This window comes from Podarcis erhardii (genome assembly GCF_964252035.2).
Source record: "Podarcis erhardii genome assembly, chromosome: 13".
NCBI classification, from domain to species: domain Eukaryota; kingdom Metazoa; phylum Chordata; class Lepidosauria; order Squamata; family Lacertidae; genus Podarcis; species Podarcis erhardii.
The window spans coordinates 14579572-14597421 of NC_138502.1; the positions used below are offsets into that span (position 1 = coordinate 14579572).

A 17850-nucleotide genomic window follows, 5' to 3' on the forward strand; every position below is an offset into this window, starting at 1 on the left:
TTTATATTGCACTGTGGCTGTAAAGAATTAGAAATGGGGGGGCATTATCAACAACCTGATTTAGAGTTTAATTAAAAACTGGAGCTTGCTCAGAGAAAGACCTCCAGTACAGTGAGGGGGAAGGAAATCAAGTCCAATTAAAAAAATAGGTAGGTATGCAGAGGAGGGTTAGTTTAAGAATAGAGCAGCAACTTTTGAATTTTTGAATTGCTATTACATAGCGCAAATTCATTTCCTGTAATTCAGGGTAGATCCAAACTAACAGCTTCAAATTACAAGAAAGGACATTTCAATTAAACATTATAAAGAACTTACTGATGATATGAGCTGTTTTAACCACAGTGGATGGAGCAGTCACAGATTTTGTCTATCAGCTGACTAAATGTGTTTTGAGGTCCCTTCTATTATTCTAGATGCATACTTGTGTTTAGATAACCTAAGTCTTTGTAGTCTTTTTGCTTTATACGTTGAAGACAAAGTCACTGAACTCTGGAAGGACTTCGTTGTTGCAGTCTGTTGAGATGCCCAATGCCATGCATGTCTAAACTGGTGTTGTAGGATCAATTTCAGCTGATGTGGCCTGACGATGTGGGCAGGGCGCTTGCAGCAATGAGTCTAACTACCGTATGTGCTCTCTTACTCCTTGCCCTCATTTGCTAATAAAAACTAGCAGAAAATATGTGAGTGGGCGGGTTCAGAATGTAGTTAATGCATGTCTGTTTAAGAGGGTGGTCTCCAGTGTTCTGGACCCTCTGATGCAGAGTAACTACCAACCAGTTGTGTATTATTAGTAAGGTGCCTAGAGAAGCTTGTAGCATAACAACTGCAGGCATTCCTCTCCCCAACACTAGAACTTGTGGATATCCAAAGAAGCTGAATATTAAAACTTTATTCTCAGACCCTGCAGTCACTGAAGCCCTTATTTGTATGTCTTCTGCACAAGAGGTCCAGAGGGTGGCAACACAAGAATGGGCCTTTTTTACAGTGGTTCCCCATTTGTGGAATGCTCTCCTCGGGGAGGCTTGCTTGGCACCTTCATTACATATCTTCAGGCAACAGGAAAAAACTTTCCTCTATAACCAGGCCTTTGGCCTTTTAACTATTTGTGGCCTTTTAGAAGTGGATGGGGTGTTTTTAATGTATTCTCTTTTCCTCTTGGTTTTAATGTATGTATGTAGGGTCTTCTGTCTGTTTGATTGTAAGTTGCTTTGAGTTGCCCTGGGCAAGATAAAGCAATTAACAAAGTCACCAAACAATGATGACAAATGGAAATACTTATTCACACAGCACATAAACTATGGAATTTGCTCCCATAAGAGGAATTCAGTTTCCCATTATGAGACTGAATCAGCCTTGGTGGCCCCAATGGAGGACTTCTACTGAGAGCAAGGCACAGGGAGTATAACCATTCTCCTTCTTCTGAAGCTCTTGGTGGTTTTTTATATCATTGACCATGGCATTCTCCTGGACCAACTCTTGTGAGCTGGGTATTGGAGGCACTGCACTGCAGTGGTTCTGATCCTATCTGCAGGTTTAGGTCCAGAGAGTAGCAGTTGAAAAGATACTCATTGGTGCCAAAGTGGTTTTACAAAGCACCACTTTATCACCAATTTCTTTTTACCATACGTATAAAGTTGCTAGGAATTTTGAACAGAATGCCATCAGTATGCCAACATTCCACTCTACTTCTTTTATACATCTGATTCAGGTTAGGCTGTACACACCCTGGACCAGTGGGCTGAATGAATCACAGTAAGACCAAGGACTGTGGTTGAGTGGTTCCCATGTCCAGGAGGCAAATTGTCTGTTCCAGACTCTCCCTTGGGTGGTTTGCATCTTCAAGGTGCTCCTGGATCCGCGTGGTCTCAATGACCAGGAACTCCATCTATAAACCTTTGTCTGGAAGGACAGTTCCTGGATTGGGATAGCTTGGCCACTGTGTGTCAGATGTTTGTAAGCTCAACATTATACAATACAGCGATGCATCCTAGGCGAGGCTTTGATTGGGTTTGGTCCAGCAGCTGGGACTACTAAGGGTGCCATATTCTGCTTGCCTTGTTTCTTCTACAAGAGGGCATTTAATGTGTCTGCAACTAGGTTCTGTAACTCCCTAGTACCATGAAGCAAACACCACAAGTACTTTGTTTCAGATGCCCGCTTAAGCCTCTTCTGCTTGCTTTTCCAATGCGTTGTTCAGCCAATAACTTATTGTGTATCACCATCCAGATGTTGGCATACGTTTTGTGTGCTCTTTTATGGGTATGTTCACAGCCCAGGTCATTTGTTTACTGTGCAATATTTAAATCTGTAAATTAATAAAAGCAGGCAGGACTGAGAGGAAGCCAAGTCTGAGATACACAGCAGAGCAAGGTTAGCGAAAAATGCAACCATCCCCACCCATCAGAGCACCTGACGGCAAGGCCTGCCAGATGACCCTGTAGCAAAGGTAATAAAAAAATACTGAACAGAAGCAAAAGTACAGAATGAACGTAGCCAAACCTAAGCCTTGAAGAAAGAGTTTGTTTCACCCACAACAGTATGGAGGGAAGGTGTACCATGTTTATTTAACAAGTTTTATATAGCATCAAAACCTCTAAGCAGTTTACATAACTATAGACAGGGGGACCTTTCTCCTGATGCACATGTGGAGCAGCAGAACTTTTGTCAGGGCTTCAGAGTCTTGCAAACTTTGACCAGAGCCTACTGTACTGGGATAAAAGCTGCTCAATAAATCCTAAGTAGTTAACTAACAAGAAAAGGCATTTTCCAGTAGACAAACGGACCAAAGAAAGGCCTGCGAGAGTGAATAGGATGGAAATGTCTCCACTCCCACGCAAAACCTGTTAATTTGATAAAATGAGATGTTGCTGTTGCAATACTAACCATGAGGAATCAATCAGACACGCTGTCTTTTCCAAAAACGAATGACGGAGTGAATTTCACCAATGTCAACTCTAGACTATGGTAGCTTTGAAGGTGAATGTACCACCTCAAAACAGATTTTAAACTGGGCATAGCTACTGAATTTGCACAAATGCACGGCCGACTACACAAATCCACATATTTTGTTATTTGTTGTAGCCTCTTATACATGTACAATTTTAGTACAACCGGGTGCAGTTCGCTTGACTTCTTTCTTGCCATTTGATCCCGCATCACAGCAATTTTGCTTTTTGCCATAGCCAATGCACCTACCACCATTCCTGGTAGGAGGCAACATTGGCTGGGGAAATTAATTTAGTGTGGCAATGATATATGATCCACTGCTTGCCATGGATTTTCATTTTCTGGTCGCTATGCCCTTGTTCCAAGGCAAAATTATCTATTGCCGTCTCCCTTAAAGCTGCATTCAGGGTCCCACCAAGGCCAGTTAAGGAGCAACTGGCAATATGTGGTTTTTTCCTCCCCCCAAGATACAAAGTTTATTAGAAATATAGATTAATAAAAAATGAAAACCAAAAACACATCATTCCTAACAAAACAGTTGATCCAAGCTAGGAACACCCAGAGGCCTTGATCCAGAGATGCAAAGGCATTCTCTCAGGATTCCCAGCCGCCCACCTGTGCTTAAACAGGTGGACACATCCCCATTGCCCAGCCTATTGCTACATCGTCTCTTCTGCCACATCATCCCCTGTGCCATAACAAAAACCTGCTCCTGCTGATTCTTTCACACAGTCCCTTTTTTCTTTCTCCTTCCCATCCAACAGGCACGTCGGTTCTGCATTCCTATTTGGTTTGATGGCGACGGCCACTCCAGAAAAGGCAACTAGGTCCTCACTTGGCTAGGCCCATCCCTTGCTGGCCTAAGTCTCTCACAGAAGGCACAACATCGCTGGGCGCTCCTCCCATGCGCGGCACTGGTGGTCTGACTGGGTGCAGGAGGAAGAGTGCAGAGGACGGGCAACTCTGGGGCACCACAAACATTCTTCCCCTTCCACTCGCGAGCCAAGCAAAAGGGGACTCGTGCGGTGCCAGAGCAGGCAGCATGCTGGCTGGGCCAGGTGGCACAGATAGGCACCCAGGCACTATTTTCAAAGCAGCAAAGCTTGTGGCTTCAGAGACTGATCAAGGGAGGAGGAGGAGGCAACAGGCACAGAAGGCCGGTTTGATGGGGAAGTAGAGAATAAACAGCACCACAGGAGAAACTTGGAGTGGTATTGGTGACTTTGGTAGAGGTTTTTTTTAAAAAAATAACAACAACACCACCAGCAACCTCTTTTGCTGGTTAAACAGAGGAAGTGGTCTTGGGCTCCTCTGGGTGCTGCCCTTTCCTCTAGCCTCTGCTCAGATCTCAGCATTCTTCTCCCTCAAACAGGGCATCCAGTTCAGCCAGCCGCTGCTGCAGCTTCTCCTCCAGCTCTGGACTCTGGGGCTTCTTTACCCTCCGCCCTCCTGCTGCCCTGCGACTCCTTCGGGAGTGGGCTTTGCGCTGCTTGCGAGGGAGGCCTCCCTCCTGGAATTCCATGGCCCGCTTCAGCTTGCGCTGGCTGGTGAAAATGAGCGCTCCGTTGCGTTCCAGAGGCACCTCAAAGATGGTCTCAAATGACCTGCAGGGGTAGAAAGGAAGAGGTGGGACACCAGGAAAAAAGAAGGAGACAACCTCTCAGACTCCACTAACCAAGCCTAGCAGTATAAAAAGCAGAAACAAATGCAGACTAACTACAAAACTGCTGACATTTTGTAGCTGGAACGAACAATGCAACTGTTAAGGTCACCATGCTCTGCCATTATGCAGTCTGGTTTTAAGGCATGGGGCGAAATCGGGATGTTTTGGCAACATGTGGCACACAAAAAAAGCACCAAAGAGGTTTGGAGGGTGGCAGGAATGAGAAGTCACAGAACATGTCCTGGCACCTTCATAGAAAACTCAAGACAACTCCTAGCCCAAGGTCCCCTTTGCATTCAGAGCTTTTGGCATTCACTGCTCATGTCAAGTATTTGCTCCATCCATCTTAAGAACTCGAAACTTCTAAATTAAAAGCAGCACTTCTTAGCAAAGTAGATAAAATTTGAGGGCTGCAACAGGAGCAGAAAGATGGTGCAGCAGTGACCATGAAGTACAGCACGGGGATTGAGAGATTTATCAGTTCCGAGGGCCATTGACAAAACATATCATAAGCTAGAGGACCACAGTTCATCCACTTATTTGCATACTGCTTTCAGGATACAGGGCAGATGTTAAAACTGTAAGTGGTTGGCATTTCACTTGTGTTCTATTTACCGCTGGTCCAGTCAGGCTACAAAAGAACAAGAGTTTGCAGTGAAATCCAGAGTGCTCTTTTGCTTGTTCCAATAGCACCAGTTTCTCTTGAAACTGCATTTCCCCCATTTCAACTGCGGTTTCAAGGCAAACCACTTGGTGCTACAGGACCAGCAGGGCCATTTCATTTCATTTCTTAAATTTGTACACCTTCCTTCATCTCAGGGCGATCCACAACAAAAGTGGACCTTGACAGCTAGATGGGACAGCCCGCCTACCAATCACTTGACATGGTGACGGACAGGCAGGTTGTCCCACCTGCCTGTTAAATATGGCCCATCAGTTGCCGTCAAGTTAGGATCTGGCCCACTAGGTGAAAAAGGTTCTCTGACCCTGGTTTAGGTGCAGCGATGGTCACCAAATGGGAGATCTTTAAAAGGGGATTATGAAGTTCATGGGTGATAAGGCTTATCAATGACTAGTAGGCTCTCTAGAGACAGGGACAATATGCCTCTGACTACCAGCTGCCCAAGAATAGTGTTTACTTTTGGGATTGCCTTTCTCCATATCTGCCCACTCAACCACTTCAAGAAGAGGAACTTGCAGCAGCACCTACACATTGGAACCCCCTGCCTATTGACATCACACAGGTGCCTTGGCTGCACTTTTTCTGGCCCCTGCTTAAAGCATTTTTGTTTAGGCAAGCCTATCTAGACCTGTAGAAGCTTCACATGTTTACATTTGCCTTTGTTGATTTCAGTCAGTTTTGAATGTTTTTAAAACACCTGTGTTCAAGTGTCTTTTATTGATAATGGGTTATTTAATTCATTTCCTCGCAGGCTTTCCCGAAGGCAGCAGGTTAGACTAGGTGGACCTTCAGTCTGGCCCAGCAGGGCTCTTATATTCCTATATGTCAAAGGCTCAGAAAATAGGGAGAGCTTGTACACTACTGCTCTATGCCCCTGTCACCACCACTGCCCCATAACTATCCTCATCCCGTTTTTGGGGGAGCAAACTATGCATGTTCACAAATATATTCAGACTGCAGGAGGTAGTGCTTATCGCTTGCGGATGCTGAAGTCAGAATCTGGGGTTGCTGGCTTGAAATGACTGAGGGGAAAGAGAGAGAAGGGTGTGTGCACACAAAAGTAATGAATGCTGGTGTTTTAGGAAAGGACAGATGCCAGCAGACTTCCTCACCTCTTCTCTGTGGGTGTGCGGTAGTTCTTGTTGGTGTAGATCTCCTCCAGGCTGAACTCTTTCTTGTTCAATCTGACACAGGAAAGAAGAAAATAGAGTTCATCACCCAGAAATGACCTTGGCCTACAATAAAATATGTGTGCGTGCGTGTAGATATAGATATATAGGAATACTCACTTAGCCCTGCTGGGCACCAGATTGCTTTCCCTGATACCCCGCTTTGCTCCCATGCTCTGCCCAGAAACCACCAGCTTATCTCTTAAACTTGAAATTCAATCTGAATCAGGCCCAATGGTTTAGCCCACTGGGTTTTTATTGCTTTTATTACCCAAGAGTACCAGAGTCAGCACACACTCCACCACTCAAGTGGTCCCTGTCAGAGAGGCTCTGCATTTGTTCCAATTGAAAGGCAGATGATCAACTAACAAATCCTCAACATTGGTGGACAGCCCTAATTCTTGACTGGCAGGTTCAACTCAGCTAGCACTTTTAATAAAAAAAAAAACCAAAACCATTTACACCTTTCCTTAGGTGAGCCCCCTCTCATAAAGCACTCATCTGCTCCCAGGCTATAGAAGACCACATCTGCCTCCTTTCCAAGCACTGTGGAATCTGAATCCAGAGTTCCTAAACCACTGTCAGGCTAATTCACAAGCTACGCATCTCCTTTTGCAGAAAGGCGCCCTCCATTCCACTCTAGCCCTCACCTGACAGGCCGGGGAAGCCCCATGGGAGTGAGATTTGCTTGCTGCTTGGACGGTGTCTTGCGGATCCTTATGGAGGACACCTTCCCTACGGTGTTGTCTTGGGATCCCTGCAGGTTTTAGGGAGGTTAAGAAGGATTTTGAAAGGCCACAATGGCAAAACAAAATGGCCCTCAAACCGAGAGCAGGTACCACAGACCCCCATTCTTCACGGTGCAGCACCTCCTAATTGAGAAGCTTGAGTCAAACAGCAACTGACCTTCATTTCAACTTCCGAAAACATCATCTGCTCTGACGTGAGCAACTCTGAGTCGACCACGTCCAAGCCAATCCCAGACGCCCTCCTTCCATGATCGGGCGAGGGAGAGAGCTCCCTGCAGGGGACAGAGAAGACACCAAGATTCGTGTATTAGCGTTAGACGTCATGTTTCCCAGCTGACAGTTCTCCCTCTTCAGTGGAGGGGACTTTAAAAGAGGAAGGCAAACCAGTAAAGCAATGCCACACAGCACTGAGGGTGCAAAGCATCATGGGAGTTCTGAAGCCCTGTGGGGGAAGTGAAGCCTTTCTGCCTGTGAGCAGAACCAAAGGGGGAAGAGGCTCAGCCCATTTGCCTCCAGCACTAGTCAACAAATGGAAATGCCTTATGGAGAATCAGACCTCTGGTGCTTCTGGTCTGACATCATCTCCACTGCCTGGTTTTCAGGAAAGGGGCTTTTCCAAAACTGCCACTCAAGCTGTTGCCTGGAGGTGCAGGGGACAGAACAATAGATCTCTGACGTGCAAAGGATGTGCTTCAGCACTAGGACACAACTCCTCCACATACACACTAGATATTTCCTCTTCCTTGAAGTAAATGAAATTAACTTGGATCCATTAACTTCAATAAGTCCACTCCAAGGAGGATACAGTCTCTGAAGTTTTTTAAACAACCACTCTAGAATAGCACAAACAACCCCACAGTGCTTACTTCTTCCTCCCTCTTGGTTTTGAATGGGAGAGGAGCAAACATTTACCTAACATGTCATTTGTGCCCTTTTATGGGGTTCAAAGGAACAGCTGTTAGACTCTTGAGGGATAACAAACAGCTTGCGGGGAGAATATTTTTACCTGGAATGGACGGTATCTGGTTCACGGCGGCAGGAAGGCACATGGGAGGCATAGGGGGAGCCATCGCAGTGGGGGACGTGCATGGAGGGACCCAGCAAGAAGTGTGCGGGGGGTGTGCTGAAAGGATACACCTCCTTGCGCAGGCAGGGCGGGGTGGGGCGGCCCAACTCCCGGGACACTTCCAGGCTGCAAACGGTGTGGCGACGCTGTCGCAGCTGCGCAGAGAGCGGAAGGGCCACGGGGGAGGCTTGCCACAAGTGGGCACCAGGGACGTCAGGGCAGGAATAGCTGCGTCCGAGGCGGGGCTGAGGGGCCGGGTCCCCTTCGTTCAGGCGCCACTGGCGGATAGGGGGCCGCCCGCTCACCACCGCGTCACCCATCTCCTCTTCCTCCTCTTCTTCCTCCTCCTCGTGGTGGCAGCTCCTCTTCCGGGGGCGTGGTTCCGAAATGGCGATTTTCACCTTGATGTTGACTCTTTGGCGGGGTGTTCTCGGCTGGGCTGCCTCCTGCTCCTCATTCCCTGGAGGGCAGGGGGGCAGGGACGGGGGCCCCTCGGTGGACTGCACGGCTGGCTTGGACGGGGTCAGGAAGATGTCAGCAAAGGCCTCCAGCTTGGAGCGCACGCTCTGGAAGACGGGGACCAGACCCCAGTGCCGGAAACGGGAGGCAGACGATGGCCGCAAGAGAGCAGATGCAGAAGGCAGCCAGGATGGAGCTTCAGTGGACACATCTGGCAAGAAGGGAAAGGAACAACATTGTCACAAGAGGGCCAAAGGGAGCCTTCCCCAAACTGGGGTCATCCAGGCCTATGGGACTACAATTCCCATCATCCTTGCCCATTGGCCATGCTTGCTGGGGTTGGTGGGAGATGTCGTTCAGCAACATCTGAAGGGCCAAAGGTTTCCAATCTCTGACCTAGAGTCAAGAGTTGTCATCCCCCAACACACTGACACACACACACACACTGTGAAGGATACAGATATCTTCCTCTTCTGTTTACACCTGGGAATCTTCCTGCAGCTGCTTAGCTGTTGCCTTTCTTAGATTATTAACTGGTCTCAAGATTTCTGGAGAGTACTCTGGCTGGCTGATATTCAGCCCAGCTTGACTCTTGGCACTCCCATCTGGATGCCTGAGTCTATGCCTGCTTCATCCAGCCCCACGAATACCTTGCCATGGGTAGGAGATGAATGATCATCCGGCCGGGATTCAGCCTGACATGGGAATTTTTCCTGCATTACCAAAGGGGTTTTCAGGCTCCATGGAACCAGGGATGTTCCAGTGAAGTTACACACACAAAAAAAATATTTGCATACCCCTGAGATGCCACTTTGCACTGAAGAACAGACTTAACAGCACGCAACACCTGAATCAAGAGTTTTCCCTACCTGTTTGATGACACTGGTCTTGTGGGTCTCGAGGGGTTTGGGTGTCCCTATTTGGAGATGATTGGCGAGGCAGCATCAGCTGATCACTCCTGATTAACCAGAGAAACACAGTGGGGCAGTGATAAAGCAGTCTCCTTAGCCCCTCTCCTCCCCGTGTTTTGAGACACACCCAGGGGGTCAAAGCTAGCATTTCTCCCAAAAGGAAAGAGACCATCACTTTACCCTCCAAGGGAGTTTGGGATGGCACAATAGGCACCAACTGTAACCCTTAAAGTGGATCAGTTCTCTTGCTGGGTGACTGGCACCGTCTTTAAAGGATGGAGGAGGCACAAGCAGTTCTGTGCCTTCATTGCTTTTGTTTAGGGGGGCACTCACCCACAGCGGGCTGAGGAGGTCTCCGGCTGCTCCTTGCCAATGCCGGCAACCTGCCAGCAAGAAAAGACAGCTGAATAAAAATGTGGACTGAGCCACTACCCTCCAACTCCTTCAGCAGGATTCTCCCTGTCCCTTCCAGCACTATTTGGTGAGGCTGCTTCCCAACCTTAACTAACCAGAGCTTGGCTCAAGGAAACAGCCTCCAAACTGGTGGCGAGGATTTGCTGATGAGCCGTTTCCAGCAGGGAGGTCTTTGTCCCCTCGCTCCCCTTTGCAAGGGAAACCCCCTTCTGAAGGCGCTGCCTCTTGGCGTGCAGGCGCTCTGAAGCGCGACAACGTGGGGGGGACACCCTCTTGTCCCACAGTTGCCGGCGGGCGTGGTCCAACTTCTCTTGAGGCTCTCGATGGGATGGAGGGTAGCCCTTAGGGGGAGATGATCTGAGGGTAGGAAGGGTAAAAAAAAAAGCAGAATGTTTTAAATCAGGTGCTCGACCCCAAAGCTGTTCCACTCCTTCCGCCTCCCTGGGGCCTCTCCTCACCTGCACACTGGACTACTTTGTGTCTTTGTTGACCAGGAAACTCTGTCTTCATTCACAGCTGCTGATTGGGGGGGATTTGCACAGGGAGATGTGGCAGATCTTTGGGGATCCCCTTGTGGATCATTCTGGGCAAAGAGAGGCGCACACCAAGTTTCAAAGAGCTTAAGGATAATGAGGGACAGGGGCCTCCTTTCCCCTTTTTCCCCACCTTCCATGTGTATGTTTACTCAGGAATCAACTCATGGGGACAAGGCATCCTTCAGGATCCTTAATCCAGGTGGCTTGACTCCTCCATCACAATGCAAGAGGTACACTATAGGTCACAATTCTCCTGGTCTGGTAGTGCATAGCACCCTGGGAGCTGCAGTGCAGTGGGAAAACCAGTGCTTTTTTTTAGGAGGTTCTCAAGGATATGCAGTACCAGAAACTCTTTTTTGTTGTTTTTAAAAAGTGTGGCACTTACTGTAACAACTTCATGGTGAGTACCGGCACCTATTTCTCTGGAGAGAGAAAAGCACTGGGGGAAACTATGGAACTAGGGCCTTGAGACCTGTTCAACGGGTTCTCCCACCTCAGAACCAGGTTTCATACAGCCCATTAGGAATCCTCTCATGCCCCCTGCAACCCAGCCCCCACACTGTGGCATCCTCACAAGCATTTGGGCTGTTGAAAAGTCCTCCAGGTTGACAGCCAGCATCTTCCGCTGCTGCTTCTCCATGGGAGAGGCCACCTGCCACAAGGTCTCTCCCGCCACGCCGCAAACTTCCCCGTTCTGCTCTGCCGTTCGGAGTGGCCCTTGCTGAAGTCGCTGCCTCTTGCTGGGTGACAGCTCGGCATCGCCACATGGAAGGGGGCATGCCCCCCCTGTCTCAAGGGGCTTCTGGAGCAGGGCTGAGGATTCCTGCTCCTCAGAGGAAGGCCTGGAAACATGGAAGGATACAAAGAGAATGTCACAGTGGTGACACAATTTCTGTCTCGCCTCTCCCGCTCAGGACTTTGACAGGGAGGAGAGTCACTCTTCTCTCACCTGTAGATGAGGATTTTTCGCCGTCTGATCTGCCTCTCCAAGTGTGACATTGGCTGAGGGTTCCCCTCAGATGTTCGTTCAAGGAGGGGCCACTCCATGGCCTGTCTCAGAAGGGAGACACCCCACCCCTTCCTGGCATCAGGAAGGTGGCCGCCCCAGAACAGCCCATAGGGTCTTCATTCCTCACTTCTCTGCTTCAGAAAAGGAAAAAAACCAGAATTAAAATGACTGCATTCCCATGGTCGCCAGATATAGTTCTGCCTTTTAAAGTCAAATGCTACTTTAATCCGGATTAACCTGGAATGCGTAACACCACACCCAGATTGTCAAAACCTTCTGCACGGATGGCAAATCACAATTCTCTTTACTAGCTGGAGAAAAGTTCACATTTACTACTGAACTAAGTAAAGGATGGTTAAGAGGGCACTCCTGTTCTTGTCTACTCAGAAGTAGACCTCTCCCCCCTGGGTTCAATAGGACTTCCTCCCAGCTAAGCGTGTGTAAGCATTGAACCCTATGTGGGTCAGGGGAGTACACAGCCTGACTAAAAACCTCTTAGCAATGCCACCCCCTCCTTTCTGAAGGACCAGCAGGCTCAAACATGCATCCCTCCAATGATACTGAACAAGACACAGAGGCCAGCATGAGAGCTTATTAGGTTTCCCCTCAGAGAAGGTAATTATAAATCATTAGGAGCCATGCAAATAGCACCTTAGCAACAACTAAAAAAAGCCCTTCCTTCACAGAGATTCTCTAGGGCTACAAGGCTAGAAGCTCAGGTAGGAAGGGAAAACTTCTCAGTGGGAGACAATGTGTTGCTTCTGCAGATCCCTCCACCCAGGGAAATGGGCAAAACCAAGCAGGCACTTGCCAAATGGGGGACAGCAAATTAAAGGTGGGGGCTAGAAACAGAAGCACCACAAAGGTATGTACTACAGCAAGCAAGGCAGAAGGAAATCCAAGCTAGAAAACACACTCCACGGCTTTTAAAAGGGCTCAACAGGAAGGGGGAACCTGTTGCCCTGCACTGGTGTTGGTCTACAGTACATAGACTTGTAACTGGAAGGGACCACAGGCATCATCTAGTCTAACCTCCAGTGATGGAGGAATCTTTTTGCCAAACGTGGGGCTCAAACCCACAACCCTGAGATTAAGAGTCTCCTACTCTACCAACTGCCCTTGCTGGCAAGAGCTAATGGCAGTTGGGAGTCCAACATCATGTTCAGGGACATGGGTTGCCCAACTCTGCAACACAGATACACACTAAAGGCAGACCAACGTTTTAGTGGATTTACATTTCCGCACATGACAGGAGCCTTGCTCAGACATTTGTCTTGTCTGTGACCTTCCTCACATTTTACATCTCATTAGGGATTATTCTCAAAAGTTACCCCTGGCAAGAAGAGGTCCAGCAAGACTGTGGGAGGAAGGGTAGGAAATGCCGAGTAATGCCGGGTGATAAAACTCAAGCCAACAAAAGCGTCCCAAGTCATGGCAAGATGAAACAAATAAGAGGCAAGCAGCCAAGTGAGCAGAGGGTAGGTGATTTTGCTGGGGCTACTGCCAGTGGCAATATTAGGCTGTTTCAGACCATATTTTCTCAGTAGAGTCCTGGACTAACCAGCCTGGAACAGCTGCTCCTTTCAGCAAAGACACTGTGATCTCTGCCATCCAAATATTTTCCTCCCAGGAGTTGGTATTTTAATATTTAATAGGTATTAGCAGCATTTATGGGGGTTTTAAAAATCTACTTATCCAATTTCCTGTTTTGCAGCATAATTATTCCCTGGGTCTCCTTAACTATGGAAGAAGATTGGTGGGGGTGATGCCACTGCCAAAGATGGCAGGCAAAGATGGGAGTTCTGTCCCTTGGACATAGAGGTACAGTGTAATCAACGATCCTCCTCAAAACTTGATCAGCAAAGATAACAAAAAGTGCCATGGCTCTGAACAAGAAAGAAAGCTACTTCACTATCAGAGAATGAGGGTAAAGGATACCTTAACTGAAAAAGAAACTATAGGTCCCAGCTTGGTTCCAAAAGCCTTAAAACTATCCAGAGAAGGACAAGACCTCCTGACTGAAATTAATCAAAGCATAGCTAAAATGCATGAGGATTTGCTTCAAAATGGGATGCAAAAATAAAACCATTAGCGGCTAGCATTGTTGATCTGACAGCCTAAATGGCAGATACTGTACCTGCAAGTGAGGCCATGAATATCGGCATTGAACATCAAAGCAGCCTGGACTGACTTCAAAGAGAACGGAACATTTCCCCTCAAAAGGGGTTTTATTGGGGTTTCAGACAAGTAGAAAGGTTAAAAGTCAATAGTCTTCAGAAGGGTTTTGGGTTTGATGGGGAAAATTTACTAAGCATACATGGAACTGTAAAAACTGAGGGAGGAATGCTGAAATACTACTGTAATTTATAATTTTTCAAACATTTTTTATCATAGCAGATGGTAATTAAAATTATATTACTAACATCACAGGGGTCTAGGCTCTCCAATGAAGGGTATTTGCAGAATTAAACCATAATAACCTGACTCTCTTTTTTGTATTACAGCAAATTCATTTAAAATAAATTAATTGCAATGTTTTTGCACCCAAAAAATGTTTTCATGGAAATTAAGCACTACTCTGTTACAAAACACATTAACTTGAAACAACTGACAAGAGGTATTAAAACTATTTTGAACTAAATCATTCTGTTCCATCTAAAACATGGAAAAGGAACACAAATGTGAAGAATTGCCAGAGATTTTGTAAAATTTTACCAGGGAAGAGTAGAAGTAGAAATGTCAGAAACTGGAAAAATACTGTAACTACAATGCAATTTGTATGCCCAAAACAACTAGCAAAAATGGATATACCAAAAGAATAGTTTTATTTGAGCTTCTGTATACCCTGTTTGGTTTATTATTATCGATTATTTGTTTGCATTATAAAACATATATATTTGTATTGTGTATTATGTGAATTATGAAATAATACGAGCATGGGGCATCCAAAAAGTATAAAACAATGCATCTACATAAGAATATGAATCATTGCCAAAATATAATATTGACTGTCCTTGACTCTTCCTGCCACACTTGTCATCCCCTCATGCCACACCCTTTGATAACCACACACACAAACGCATATTAAAAACCTACGGAAGTGGAGACATCATCCCATCTGCTCCTGCCTCTCACCATCCCTGGCGATGGACCCTTGGTGCATACAGAAGGTGAGCATGTGCGGCATGTGGAAAAAGGGAAACCATAACCCAGGGTTGCACCTGACCCAATGATCCCTCCCAAAACTGGATTTCAGTGGCAACTCTAGGATGCTGGAGGAAAGGGGTCTGCCGTCTATTCAGGATCCCTTTCTCTCCCCTGCCCCCAAGTCCTGCTTCGCAGCCTAGGCTCACCCCACACACAGGTAAGCACGGGCACCGTCAGGCCCCTCTTTCTCTTGGGGGTCGCCTCCTAACTATCCCCAGCGCTTCAAGATCCGTCCCCTTTAGCTCTCCCGCCGATTCCTCCCTCACTGACCTAAAAGGGCCGGCTCCAGAGGAGGCGGCGGTGTGGGGAGGAAGAGCCTGCCTCCGATTACCTGTCGGCTCCTCATCCACCTCCACCCCCACCCTCCGCGCCCGGTGCCCGGCGCTCTGCCCTAGGCAGGATCAGCACCGCTCCCTGGCGGAAGGCAAGGCAAGGCGAGTAGAGGCGGAGGCTGCTCCTCTTTCCTCCGAGGGAGAGCGCCGGCACCAGGCAGAGAAAACGCCGGGCGGACAGTCCCTCCGCGCCCCCCTGACAGCCGGGTGAGGTGTGGGGCTGGACGGTGCCCACCTCCGACTCCTCAGCCGCTTCCTCCAGCTCCTTCCGCCCTTCTCCTCCCCACCCCACAATAAACATCCAACTTCATGGGGGTCCCCCCGCCCCAAATATCTGCCCCCCACATGGTGGCCTTTTGCTCCTTCCACCCCCTCTCGATCCTCCCCACAAGTTGCCCCCTCCCCGCCTCCTCCTTCGCCCCGCAATCCGCCAGGCGCGCCCGACCCGACACCGGCCGGCCGGCCACCCCACCCGGCAGCGGCGCCCCCCTCGCCCGCCCCATCCAGGTCTCACCTCCGCCGCCTCCCTCCCTTCCTCGGGCTTCTCGCCTGCCTCAGGCAAACAAACTGATAAGCACCCGCATCTCAATTTGAAAAAAATAAAATAAATAAAACTACTCCGCACGCTCGACCCCGCCTTTACCGCCTCCTCTCTCCAACTCACCAGCTCGCCCTCTTCCTCCTCCCCTCGCCCTGCTCCAAGCAGCCGCTGGACAGTGCCCGAGCCCTCTCCACATGCAGCCCACCCAATGGCCATGCGTCTTGTTAATGGTCCCAACCAATAGGCGCGCGGTTTCTTTACCGGCGTCTGGTAGCTACAGCGCCGCCATCGCTGTTCAGGGCAACAACAAAAAAAGTTGGTCGTAGACTTTTTTTGAGTTTGTGTTGCAAAAGGAAGCGGTGCGACCGCCTTCTTCGCCAAAAGGTGTCTGCGCCGTTGAAGTCAGCAGGCCCGCCATCTCAAGAAAGGGCAGGGAATGAGAAGAAAATAGGAAGGAAAACGTACAGGGCGGTAGCCATTTTGGGTGAGGGCAGAGTCTGGTTGGCGCCGTTTAAGACGCCGCCATTTGAGGGGAAGACCAGAAATTCAGGCTTTAAAGAAACCGTGTTTCCATTTTCCAGTTGGATGCGATGGAATAAAGATTAGTAGTTTCCTTGGTTCCTTCCTTTAGGGAGGTCGTTTCGTCATACACGCGGTTTTTGAGGGAGATTAATCTGTATTAAGTTAGAATTATAGAATTATAGAGCTGGAAGGGACCCCCAAGGGTCATCCAGTCCAACCCCCTGCAATGCAGGAATAAGTTCGTTGTAAGGCAGTGCAAAACAGCACACACACATAAAGACTAGTTTAATATGTTATTATTATTATTTATTATTTATTAAATTTCTATGCCACCCTTCATCTGAGGATCACGTGGTGGTTTACAACATAAAAACACAAAAATACATAACATAGTAACAAACAAAATAATACTGCCTCCAACACACACAGTTTAAAGGGCTATATATTGTTTAATTAGCCAAAGGCCTAGGAGAAGAGGAATATCCGCCTGGAGGAAAAACATTTATGTTCATATTTTAAAAAAAATGTTGAGGTATGAAGTGCTCACCATCTTGCCAGTTCATTCCCTCCACACTCCTAGGCATGTCTGCTCAGAAGCAGGCTTCTGCATCAAAGGAGGCCTCCAAGACAGAATGATCTTAGCCAAGGAATCAGACCGACCAGGATCTATGCATATTCCCCCTCATCTCTCTCTGAAAGTAGTAGTGATGAGTAAAGGTGCACTCCTTACCCCCATTTACCAGACGGAATTCACCTAGACCTATTTTTGAGTAGACATGGTAGGGATTGCCAGCTTAGCTTGGGTTAGAAACCTCAGGGGGAGGAAACTGATTTTCTAGATCCATTTCAACCTGGGTTTCAGCCAGGTTTCGGCACAGAAAGAAACTGCTTCCAACAGAAGCAGTTTCCAGGCCCCATTCAAAGTACTGGTTTTGACCTATAAAACCTTAAATGGCTCCTGACCACAATACCTCACGGACTGGCTCTCCCCATATGAACCACCCAGCAGCACCCTGCAATCATCCTCCAAGGCCCTTCTGTGTGTGCCTCCTCCAGAAGAAGGTAGTAATATGAGAATGGGCCCTTTCTACAGTGGCTCTGTGTTTGTGGAGTGCCCTCCCCAAGGTGGTTCGAATGGCACCTTCATTATATACACCTTTAGGTGCCAGGCGAAGGCAACCAGGCCTTGCACTGATTAATATCCTATACCCTTTGTTACCGGAAAAATTCGAGGGCTCCCTTGGACAAAATGTAAAGACACCAACCAGAGTAAATTGGAGCAAATCAGCAGCCTGTAGGCTTGGCCTTTATTGACTGTTGCAACAGGGTGCTCCCCTCACTTGCAGGTGAGAGGAAAGACACAGAAAAATGGTGTGCAAGACCTTATAAAAACTTTTGAAATTCCCATCCTCTAGGTCAAGCCCACTCCCAGAAACATCATGCATACATTACAGAAAGGAGGGGTTGAGGGAGGAGTTGTGGTGGTAACCTGAGTGTCCTGCCACCTGGCTGGTTCCCCTCTCCTCCTCCCCATGAGTCATTTTCTGAAGACAAAAGGTAGTCGCAGTTTCCTGCCCTCTGAGGGAAGATCTGATCATTGTCCTTTGTTCCAGTCCATGCTAAATCCATTCCCATATGCAAGTT

The 17850-nt window shown here is 48.0% G+C and overlaps 1 protein-coding gene and 1 long non-coding RNA gene across 7 annotated transcripts in view; one reads left to right on the forward strand and one right to left on the reverse strand.

Annotated features, from left to right (window-relative positions):
• Positions 1-2539: 2539 nt before the first annotated feature.
• PRR14 (proline rich 14) overlaps positions 2540-17850 on the reverse strand; it is a 46011-nt gene continuing 30700 nt past the window's right edge. For 2 of the 6 annotated variants that reach the window (XM_081835235.1, XM_081835233.1), the window contains exons 3-13: positions 11545-11735; positions 11170-11437; positions 10518-10642; positions 10155-10416; positions 9979-10028; positions 9604-9692; positions 8216-8945; positions 7367-7481; positions 7111-7217; positions 6404-6475; positions 2540-4550 (exon numbers count right to left, since the gene is read on the reverse strand). In XM_081835235.1, coding sequence (XP_081691361.1) covers positions 4295-4550; positions 6404-6475; positions 7111-7217; positions 7367-7481; positions 8216-8945; positions 9604-9692; positions 9979-10028; positions 10155-10416; positions 10518-10642; positions 11170-11437; positions 11545-11642 — 2172 coding nt within the window. In that variant the 5' untranslated portion in view covers positions 11643-11735 and the 3' untranslated portion in view covers positions 2540-4294. The other 4 variants (XM_081835237.1, XM_081835238.1, XM_081835236.1 and 1 more) reach the window with 4 other exon arrangements.
• Positions 10734-14088, forward strand: LOC309326534. The gene is made up of 2 exons (XR_014150322.1): positions 10734-10995; positions 13319-14088. It is a non-coding gene; the product is annotated as an uncharacterized lncRNA (long non-coding RNA).